This window comes from Euprymna scolopes, chromosome 20 (assembly GCF_053919585.1).
Source record: "Euprymna scolopes isolate OS-2025 chromosome 20, ASM5391958v1, whole genome shotgun sequence".
NCBI lineage: Eukaryota > Metazoa > Mollusca > Cephalopoda > Sepiida > Sepiolidae > Euprymna > Euprymna scolopes.
This window is the reverse complement of record NC_136501.1, coordinates 51,971,017-51,983,097: the sequence shown is the minus strand read 5'-3', so window position 1 is coordinate 51,983,097 and position 12,081 is coordinate 51,971,017. Positions and strand designations below refer to the sequence as shown.

Sequence of the window (12,081 nt, the reverse complement as noted above, 5' to 3'; positions counted from 1 at the left end):
ACTTGAAGACATCCAAGTTCTAGTCAGGTGGGAAACAGGCAAACGGAAGAGAGTCCCACAGTCTTGCACTTCTAAGAAAGAATCGTTGTTCATGGAATCTACGTTTTGATTTAGGTACAGATAAAGAGTGGGGGAAATTATTGACAGTGGTTTCAGCTAGACGGGTGTTTTTATATAAAAAATAATTTTATAAAATCAATAGTAGGTTCTTTACAGTACAATATAGACTACCCTGTATTATGGACTAAATCACTACGGAGACGCATATGAAGCTTCCTCCTGGTGCACCGCAATAGCTCCCCTACTAAGGTAGACAATCAATCGATTGATTGAAAAATGGACGATTTCGACGACAATAAAAAATATGGTAATGTGCAGCATTTTTTGATAAAATCAAATGCCGGGCAACATCAGGTGTTTCTGCTAGTTTAAAATAATTTGTGTCTTTAAAGGTAATGAGTAGGGCTATGATAACAGCATATTCTTTTCATTGTTTTAACTCTCTAGTGTGTATCTCTTGGTATCTTATATGGTTTTATATAGAGTTATGTGGTTCCCGGTTGATTAACTGTGTCTGTGTCGGATATATATTCGAGAGTTAAAACAATGTACTAGCCATATTAATGAGTAACCCAAGAGAACACCTGTCGTTCAATTGTCAAGATTTAACGTATACAGAAATACATCTGATGATTAGCGGAAAAGTTGGATTCAACCCCAAATTAAAATAATTGTAGAAAGAGTCATAATCGAGTACCTACCTGCACATAAAGTCATTGAATGGCCAATAAGATATGGTATAAATGATAGTATGGAATGGAACCCAGAAGAGAAGGAATAGTAGGTCAGCCAGGGCCAGGTTGAGCATTAAAATCCCCGTCGAATGTCTGCTTAACCGTCGATTCTTATAAAGAAGGACTATAAGGGAAGTATTGGCCACACATCCGCCGATGATAACCAAAGCGTATATGGTCGGCACAATGCACATTTCGAGTTGATTTTGCACTTGTATCATTGGAATGGCGCTCATGTTTGAAACACCGGTTTCATTCATACTCCCGTCGTCACTTGCTTCAGCCATTGCCAGATTTGCCACTTTTTCTTCGTTGTCTGAACTCGTGGCGTCTCCGTTCACGGAAATCATTTTCTAGGCGGTATAATGTGGATGAACCTCGTGGTGTACGTTATAGCTATCTCCTTATATGTTTTATATAAGGCGAAAGATTTCCGGCCCTTTTACATGGCTCGGTGCGTTGAACAGTGAAAACAAGAAGTTTAGTTGGCAGCCATTTTAAGAAATTGTCCGTGCTCTAACAATCAGAAAGAATATCTGCTTTGAAGCATCCGCAGCTGCACCTGTGAATATTAAAAAAAAAAAGAAATAAGAATATTAGATGATTTAAATAACAGTAAAATTCATACAGAATCAACAAATTATAATTGGAACTACCTCAAGGCGCAGAGGCTGTTCTTGGCCTTCGGGCCAGGAGCGGAAAAGGAAGTAATCAGTTCTGGTCAATATGCGGGCAACCCTTCATATCAGACAATTACTTTTTAAGTCAATTAGTTTGGTCAATGTGGGGGAACCCTTCATATCAGACAATTGCTAATTTTGGACCCTGACAGAGTGCACCCTTGGGTGAGCTGGTTTTTCCTCCCCACACTAAAAAACGGCCTTGTGCCTTATTTGCTCAGTGGGGAAGCAAATATATAAACAGTATCAACAAATTCTAATTGGATCTACCTCAAATTGAAAACTTTTGTAATTTGGACTATCGCATGAATTTGATTTTATTCATTTTTTTATTCAACTTATGTTTAGTTAAATTGATTTCTGGTATATCTGCTGGATAGTGGACGGACAACACCGATAAAAATATTGGATTTATTGTATATACGCAATTACTGATCGGTGCAAAACCAGATGTAAATTGAATTCCTAAGCGACGACGACCAAGCATACATTCCGATCGAAGAATGGAAATCGTCAAACAATGATAGAATATATTTTAATTGGATTGGAAATGCTAAAAGTATAGAACAATAAAATCGAATGTCAAAATAAGCGAACAATTAGATTCCGATCAATATAAGACATAACAAAGACAGTAAGAGCGAGAGAGAACACCAGAGTGACACTTCTGCAGTCACCACACACCACCCACATACTGACCCGAACACATTCTTCTTACGCTATCACTGTAATGTAAATCAAACTTAATGTTGATTTACAAAACCCACGGTTATCAGCGTGTATATACTTTTGGCACGCATTTGGTTAAAAGTGCGAACCATAAATTATATAGACGGCAATATTACGTATCCATCCTTTTTGAGTTATGTATTACCAAATCTAATTATTGTTATGCAATTTGTTTTAATCAACTTCTTAATATCTTAAAGTACTCAACACCGTGTACATGCATTGTAAATGTTATATATCTATCTATCTATCTATCTATCTATCTATCTATTATATCTATAAAAGTGAACGTGTCTGTGTATCTCTGTGTCTGTGAATCTGTGTGTCTGTGTGTGTACATTTCCATACACAATAACTCTGCCAATTTTTAGTCTACAGACTCGAAATTTGATATACAGGATACAGAGATATGGGAACATCTTTGTGATCGGTTTTCGGCCAGAATTTTGGTTGTTAAAGGGTCAAAGTTCAACAATTTGACCCTTGAGAACTCTACCAAACTCCTCCGCCAATTTTGGGTCTAAACACTTGAAACTTTAGATATAGATTCCTTGGACATGAATCTAACTTAACTTGATTTGAGCCCAAAACAATAAATGTTAAGGGGTCATAACGAGTGAGATCTATGGTATCTACCGATCCAAGTTATGACAACAGGACCATTGCCTGCACCCTGAAAATGCATCGCTAGACTATCACGAATAACAGAAACGTGCACAGAGTGATGAAAACAAAGTTTTCGGCCACGGTTATTGTCTTTAGTGAGTTCGCAGGTGAGGGCCACATCATGCCACCTAAAATCTTTGAAGTCGGCTTGAAATTAACACCAATGTGTACCTCGATGTGCTGAAGAGTTTGTTGATCCCCTGGTACAATCAGGTGGTTGCTGGCAGACCTTGGGTATAGCAGCAAGATTTGGTGCCGGTACACGTTAAAAAAGACCCAGGTTTGGTTTCAAAAGGAATGCTACAACTTCGTACACTTTTTTCACTGGCGCCTTCCTCTCCCGACCTGAATCAGCTGGACTACTTCGTTTGTTCATAGGCGAGAACATCACTAACATGACATCCCATACCACCAAAGCTAATCTGATCACCGCCATCCGCCGAGTATTCGCTGGGCTCCCGCTGGCGCTTGTGGAAAAGCCTTGCTCCCTGTTCCGGACCCGTATCGAGGCGGTGATTGAAGTTGAAGGCGGCTACATAAAATAGATGTCTGTGCTAGTCTATGATCAAATTATCTGAATTGATTTCATGAATAGAAGTTTTAAAAATAAGCTGTAGGATTGTTTTCTTTAGGGCGACAATTTTATCGTTCCGCCCACTACAATTAATAGGCGTCATACGTTTAAAAAACGCCTCGGTTCAGTCTCGAAAGATAATAGACACCTCTTATAAGTCTGGTTACGCGTGTACTTGTGATGCAAGGTTTGCACAATCCTCAACCACATCTCTCCTGAATCGGCACTGCTTGAGTCCAGTGGCAAGGAGAAGTTCAGGACGTTTGGAAAGAATGCCGAGAGAAGCAAAGAGCATTTTCATATGGAATTTCCTAATGATTACTAATTGTTAGTACTGGCTAGGCTCAACGTTGTTTAACTTCAGGGATCTTACAGGAACCTTTGTGTCAACGTAATTAGGCTGTACATTAGCCGTAATAGTATAGTGTCGGTTTCAGATAAACATGCCAAATCTATATTTGCAGCAAATCAGTACGCACATAGTTTTAAATGGGACCACCCTGGTCAAATATGAGAATGCAATGATTCCAGCATAATCTCTTTCTTCATATATTTAAAAAAAGTATGCTCAAATTATAGCGACACAAGCATTAATATTAAAAATATCGACTTTACAGTGTTTTAGCCTATCCTTTACTCGAGGAGTCAATATTCGACACACACACACACACACACACACACACACACACACACACACATATATATATATATATATATATATATATATATATATATATATATATATATGCATATATGATGGAGTACTGTTGCCACATCTGGGCAGGAATTGCTAGAAAGGACTTGTCCTGCCTTGATATAGTTCAAAATAGATTCGTAGCCTCGTAGGGGGTGTCTTTTTCTCTTCCATGCAACCTATAACTCACAGAAGAGATATTGCGAGTTTGTCTCTGCTTTATCGTTATTTTCACGGCAAGTGCTCGAATGAGCTTCAATCTATGGTCCCCCCTCGCCAAACCTTCACAAAAAACACTCGTCTAGCTGAAAACGCTGTCAATAATCCCCCCACTCTTTATCTGTGCCTAAATCTAAACGTAGATTTCATGAACAAAGCATCTTTCTTAGAACTGCACACCTGTGGAACTGTCTTCCGTTTTCCTGCTTTCCAGCTGACTACAATATGGTTGTCTTCAAGTCCAACGTAAACAAGTTCTTGATGAGCCGTTCCACTTAAGTTAACAAATTTACCGAATTCCATTACTAATGATTACTATATTGTCCAACTGACTACTGTACATTCTTAACCCTTATCCTCGAGTGGTCTCTAGCCTGTATAATGGTTATGCCTATGTAATATATATATATATATATATATATATATATATATTAAGCTGAATAAGTCTTGGGATTTGTACACAACTGGTCAATAAATAAATATTCTGCGACATAAAAAAACGGTTTTTATCAAACGGAAATAGAATCAAGCGTCTTTTCTAGGATGACAGTTCTATCGTTTAATCCGGTACTGTTGTATCATCTTTTAATGTCCAATTCCGTTTTTCTTAGACTATGTCAGACTTATGTGCTATTTTTCTGTACTCAGTTCAGGGAGAAGAGATGTAGTGTGGAGTCTGTTTTGTTGTTATGTAAGTGTGTGTGTGTGTGTGTGTGTGTGTGTGTGTGTGTGTGTACGGATACGCTCCTATATGGTTAATTATTACACAAAACTGACCACATACAATGATAGAAGAGGTATCAAGGAGAAAAAAATGAGTTACATTTTGACTAGAAGTGGTTTATTAAAAATATGGGGTTTGCGTACGCGCCCAGTCCCCAAACAATGGAAATTAACAACTAAAACAAAAAACTTGTACAAGGGTTTTTGATATAGGTGCGTATAAGAATACTTTGACAGGTATGTTTCAGCTTGTTTTTCCCTATGTAATTTGCTCAATGCAAGCATTAGAAAGGGGTTGTTGTTCCTTGCAATCTCATTCAACACATTGTATCGAGCATGCCCAGAGCTTGGAGAGATTCCAGCTTTTGCAAAAACGAAAGCACTGGTGCTGTTTGCGTTTCAGTTGACTTCCTTACGAATTTTTCGAATATCACGATCTAAGAGGTTTCTCCTAATGCCCTTATTTCTCTGGATTTGGGTTTCGACTTGTTCAAACATGCAGTCAAGGTTTTTGGATCTCATTCCTGCTTCGTGTCTAAACTTTTGATGCGCAATCTTTCTGCGAGTCCAGCAACTATACTTTGCTTTTTCAATCACCTTTATTCGTCTGATTTTTTGGCATTGTAAGAGATCTGCAATAAAGCGATGGACAGTAAAATTTCTTGGATAATAAATAAAATGCCATAACTTCCTGAATATAGCGTGAATTTGAATTAAACTTTGGGAAATAACTAAACTTATATCAATCATTGATTGTACAATTCTCATTTTTTTATAACATATATTTAGGGAAATATTGATATTTTACTAATCTGCAATAAAACGATTGACACAGTTTATATATATATATATATATATATATATATATATATATATATATATAAATAAACTGTGTCAATCGTTTATATGCGTGTGTGTATATATATGTATATATATATATATATATATATATATATATATATATATATATATTACATATGAGGGGTGTTCGAAAAGTAACGCTTTCTATTTTTTGTTGCGTTCGAATAGATCAGAGGGGATGGCTTACTGCATTGTTATGATGACTGAACATGTATTCATGACCTGAAAGTTTCACCACTCTGTTGTAGATGTTGCAAGATATTGAGGGTGTGAAACTCTAAGAAATCAGTCCCCTCGTGATTGACTTTCGTCAGAAGCAGGGATGTGTCATTGAATTCTTCCATGCAGAAAAACAATTGAACCGATTATCATTCACCGGTGCTTGTTGAACTTTTACCGTGCCAATACAGTTGATGTCAACACATTTAGTCGATTTCAGAGTGGTGACAGTGAATGGGAGTGACGTAGTGCGTTCTAGACGACCACGCACAACCACTATCCCATTGTTGGCAAAATTGCGTTGGGAATATTGGCAACTATGTAAAAAAAAAAAAAAAAACTGGAGCACAAATGGCCGCTCGTTTTAGTTGTACAGCTCCCGTCTTCGTAGCTCTTCAACTTATTTAATTATTTTTGTTTTTGTTGTTGTTAAAAATAGGATTCATTACTTTTGGAACAACCCTCGTATAAATATTATTTTATATATATATTTATATACATGAAACTTTATACGAATTCCAAATAATTATGAAAAGCTTTTAAGTCCGTTTATCTTTCTCTTATGCCAGGAAAGTGGAATTTGAAGAGCCAGCGTCCTAAAGGAAGAACACTCTTCCTGGCGCTAGTCACATGGTGGGCAAAGTACTCCTTTATCCGTTGTAGTAGCAAAACACTGTTCCTGCAGTGAATGCCTTATAAAGTCCAACTAAAGCCTGAAACTAAGTCGAGCACCTATCATAGAAATAAGAACAGAGTAAATAGAAAGCGGGAAAGAGTGAGTGTGTGATAGAGACTTACAATATTTCTTCTCTCGGAAAGGATGAGTAGGAAAGAGAGAACACTTCGTCACTAGATTTCGAAGTCGACTTTGTACTTTGCATATGGAGATTAAATTGTGCCACTTCTTGAGATGTGACAACAGCATTACGACTTTATATATAATATATTACTTTTAAAAAACAAAAAAGAATGCTGTGAATTTTGATAACTATACGTGTAATCTGGCAATAGATGTGTTTGCAATGGTTGGCAGGAAAGGAGAGTTTAGAGATTAATAAACTTGTATTTTAATGAAATCTGCAGGCGATCATTAATTAAATTAATTAGACAGAACTAGAAAGAACAGCGTTGTCCGCCATATTTTTTATAACAGCGTCCGTGTACTAATGAACCTCCCTCGGGAAAAATTTGATGGACGTCAAGTTATTAACAAAGAATTTTTATAAGCACCTGACAAGGGACTATTATACTGTGCAACACTCAAAAAAGTGCAAAACATCTGTGGCAATTTTTATATGCAAAATTACATGGAAAATACACTTTTTTTTTTTTGTCGTATTTGGTAAAGTTTTCTTTTTGACAAACGTTTCACTTTCAAGAATTTTTCTGAGAATCTTAGTGATATGAGTGATAAACATAGCGAGAGATTCCATCAGGGTATTGCAGAGATGGAAAAACGTTCTTAAGGTAAAATGGAATCCTGGAAAATTGCCAAACTACTGCTGGAATATAAAAATGGTTTTTCTTTTCTTTTGTTTTACGTCATATCAACACTTTTTAGGTTATTTAACGCTGAATCTAGCGATTTTGAAGTTTTTTTTTTTTAAATAGAATATTTCAAGTCGGTTCCTATTTAACCCATAGTTGGAACCTTAACAGTTACTACCACTCTGGGTCAGAGTGGACCTATGGGGCAATGGCAATTAAAGGGTGGGTCCACATTCCCCAAAGCCCGCAAGCATGGGCCCCACCATCGGATATAGTTTAAGGTCATATCCAGGACACATAACACAAGAGGATTAACAAGACAAGTGTTGTTAGAACTGACAATTCTGTTTTTCGTACATGACCGATAATAATAATAATAAAATATGACTTATAGTACATCAAAACGGTGTCTAATCTAGAGAAATTAAAGTCAAATTTAGTATTAGTTTAACTTTCTTACACCGAAACAGGTTTTGTGACATGTACTCTTTTGCACCCGAAATTTGTTGCACGGTGTTATTAAACAAAGCATCTGTTTAATGACAAACCAGGAAGAAAATTCGATTGATCTGCAAACTCAAGGCAAGTATGGCTATAGTGAAGTTTAGTTAATGAAATTCAGCTCTGGTTGCTTCTTCGCAAACTGGGAGACGGTGTCAATGAAGACAGTGTTCCTTATTGTAATTGACATGAGGAAATCAAAAGGTCTTCATTGAATTTTTACGGTATCGGGTTCTGTTAATTAAATTTTCAGGAGAAAATACAGAATCATAAAAACGTCTTCTCTCCCTATATTAAGAATCTCATCCCATCTATAGCCTTGAACCCCTCGAGAGGCATAGAACATCCACAATTTTGTAGATGCTTTTGTGGCGAAAAATTCTTATTTTTTCTTCGAGGTGAAGATACTGACCCCACGCCCAACCTTACCAAAAGTTATATACAGCGCCTAGCTTTCCCAAATGGTTATGCATCTGGTACTGGCCAGGCTCAGCGTTGCTTAACTTCGGTGATCTGGCGAGAACCGGTGTGTCAACGTTATTGTGCCGTACTAAGAATTGTGCGATATTAAGAATGGCTTTCTAAATAATAACGTTATCATTTTTTCACGGACTGTACTGCAGGACTATAGGTTTTCTTTTTACAAATAATAATAATAATAATAAAATTATAATGAATTATATTAAAAATAATGCACGAGTTTCATTATGACTTCACGTTACTTGAGACAAAAATACCCAGAACGATCATTTTCTGTATTGAGACCGTTTTCCCGTTTGTGAAACACAACCGGAACTGAATATCGGTACCTAATGTTTACCATTACCGGAATTGTTTATATTGTATACAGCGTGTTTGAAAAATCAATTGTATAAATGAACGCAATATAAAGAATTTTTTTGTAGAAGAAAGCATAACAAGATTAAGAAAAAATAACACGATGGATTAGTTCTTAGTTTAGCAAATAAATGATTAACTGTTGAAACTGCTATTACTATTATCAAAATAAACAAAACATAGCCCACATTGCTCACACTGTTTTGTCAAAAAGTCCATATTAATAAGTTTATGAGTAAATTCTGTACATACAACTATATAAACATATACAAATGACTCACTTTATAGAAATTACACAAAGCGCATTCTTCCTTCTAAAACTTCCGCGTACCTGTAAAATGAAGAATGTAGCCTGTGTACCAATTCTTGGCGTAAGAGGCGTCATGGAGTAAGAAGAAAAAATGATTTTATAGTTACTATAGCGCGCAATGCATTAACGTCACATGAACATGTTCAGTGAAAAAGGTACATTTATGAACCGTTTTCTATATGAAAAATAGACTACACGAAATCTTGCTTTTAGCAAACAATACAATTCTCAATTTGGTGATTTTATCGTGACTTTATGAACTCTCTTTGTTATGAAAAATAGACTATCTGAAATCTTACTTTAGCGGAAATACATTAATATCACGTAAAATAGTTCTTCATTTTTAGTATCGCATAAACTAGTTGGCTATTTTTTATCCTCACACTCAAGGCGTTCTTGGCAAGTATGGCTATAGTGAAGGTTAGTTAATAAAATTCAGCTTAGGTTACTTCTTCGCAGACAGTGTTCCTCATTGTAACTGACATAAGAAAATCAAGAGTTTTCACCTTGATGGAACTGTTTTCCTTATAGAGGGACTACCCGAAATCAACTTTAGAGAACAATGCATTAATCTTGCATAAAACAGTTTGCTGATTTTTGCGTATCTTTATAAACTGTCTTCGTTATGAAAGAGTTACTACTCGATAGGCAAAAACAGGTTGACTATGCAAGACGTATTTTTTTTTTCAAGGACACGCTGCTAAATGAAGACAAGTGTTCTTTAGCAGTTTTTTTTTCATGTACAGGCCGCTCTGTGTTAGAAGAAACTTTCACAATAAAAATTAGATATATTATGATTTCCTTTTTTTTTTCAAATTTGCGATAATCACTTATCCCCCCCCCCCACACACACAAACGGTGAGTAAGGATAGAATTATTAAAAGAAAACGCCATAATTACTTAAACTACTGCAACAAGACCAAAATTTAAAAGCGTTTCATTCTACTAATTCGAAATACAGAAGTGAACATTTTGCTGTCTTTATATAGTCCTTTTCAGGAACAGTCCATTGTACTAGAAGAGAAGGCGTGGGTTATAGAAATCATTTGATACAACACGGCTTCGACAGATGTAACGTCCCACCTTCTTCAGGTGTGTATCGTGAAATTCTGAAATTTTTATGTCAAATCTAGGTATCGATGCGGAATTTTGAACCGAAGCATTTATTTAATACATAGAAGCAACTTGCTCTCATTCCCTCAGGCAAAAACGAGTAGAAATCTTAATTCGTATTTATGTTCTTAGTAGATATTTACACGCCGCCCACCTCAGCATGATGTGACACAAGGTCAGATAGTGGTAAAGTCCAGCCAGTTCCCCTAAAGGAGGTGCACTCTGGCCTAACAAAAATTTCCTGGGCATCTCTATCGGTATACTCAGTAGGGGCCACCTTAGGCAACAAGCGATAAACTTGCCCGACCCGAAAGCCGGGTAGCAAAGCCTGAGAGGATGGACCTCCTAGGTAATACCCAGGCGGCGACCCCTCAGTCCGATTGGTACTAAGCGAATTCCTGGCCCCGCACCTATCGGGCCGATTGTCAAGATCAGATCATTGACTGGTACTTTCTACTCAGTCTCCAAGCAGTAAGGAGATTCATCCCCAACATTAAAAATAATGGGAGGGTATTATCTTGTTAGAATGGCCTGTACTGATCATACTTGTCATTTTTAGCCGTTGCGCCTGAAATTATCAATCCTTATCTAAAAAAAATCCGAAACGGAAAAGAATATGTTTATCGATTAAATAGCTACGCGATAGTAAACACATTTTATCTTATTTAGAAGCACAAATAAGCAATACTGCTTGACGGTATTTATATAGAATACGGACCGTGCTGAAATAATAAACTTATTATTTAAAAGCTCTTTGTTAGCATAGAAATGAAGGGCGTTTGTTTAACTACAAGCAGGCCGACCGACATTGTCCGGTCGTAAGATACGCTTGAATATGATATTTTGATTTATGCAGATTTCGTATATGCACGTTGTTGGTCATGCAATGACGTCATGTAAGAGATGCGTTGTCAATATAGTTAGAGCTTTAGTGAGACAAAGAGGAGAGGGAGGAGACAACGGCGAACCGTCCGCTCTCTTCCAAGTCTCAACCAAATTTCCTCGATTCAGCTTACCTGATCACATGACTCACACGCAATCCAATCAGCTGACCTTGACTTCCGGTCAACGTGTCTAAACTATAATTGACCCCCCTCTCTCTCTATCCATTCTCTTACAATATGAACACTCTAAGACAAAACGCAACAACAAATATATTATTCGTCATCTTAATAATACATAACATAACATATAGTAATGATTTCCAAAGTAAAAAAGAAAAAAAATGACTCGTACACCACCACCGACAATCGAAACCAAAGCGTTTATCTTACGATTTACTTTTTCCTTTGACGTTCATGTCAGAACTATGAAGATATGTTTGCTAAAAGGCTCAAAATTTAAACATGAACTAATAGATATTACGTTACGCATGCATATTCGAAATGCCGTTTTTCGACTTTCACCTGGCAAATTCCATTTTTTTAATTTTCACACTTTTGCATTTATTTTCCCCGGCTAAAACCCAAATATGAAGTTTTGCCTGGGTTCGAGTACCCTACGTATTAAATTTCACGGCTGTAGACCAAAAACTGACAAAAAGAGTTTGGAAGGCAATTTTTTAAAACAAATATATATACGCATGCATAAATATATACAGAAAAATGATTGTGTTTACTTTAACCTTTTTACGCAAATGTTACGCAAGTATAAATCATGTAGAATATCTGCAT

The 12,081-nt window shown here is 36.5% G+C and overlaps 1 protein-coding gene across 1 annotated transcript in view; it reads right to left on the bottom strand.

Annotated features, from left to right (window-relative positions):
* The window catches only part of LOC145241429 (galanin receptor 2a-like), a 921,585-nt gene that overhangs the window by 15,655 nt on the left and 893,849 nt on the right, over window positions 1-12,081 (bottom strand). The window contains exon 4 of the mRNA XM_080104379.1: window positions 762-1,356. Coding sequence (XP_079960505.1) covers window positions 762-1,144 — 383 coding nt within the window. The 5' untranslated portion in view covers window positions 1,145-1,356. The remainder of the gene's footprint in view (window positions 1-761; window positions 1,357-12,081) is intronic.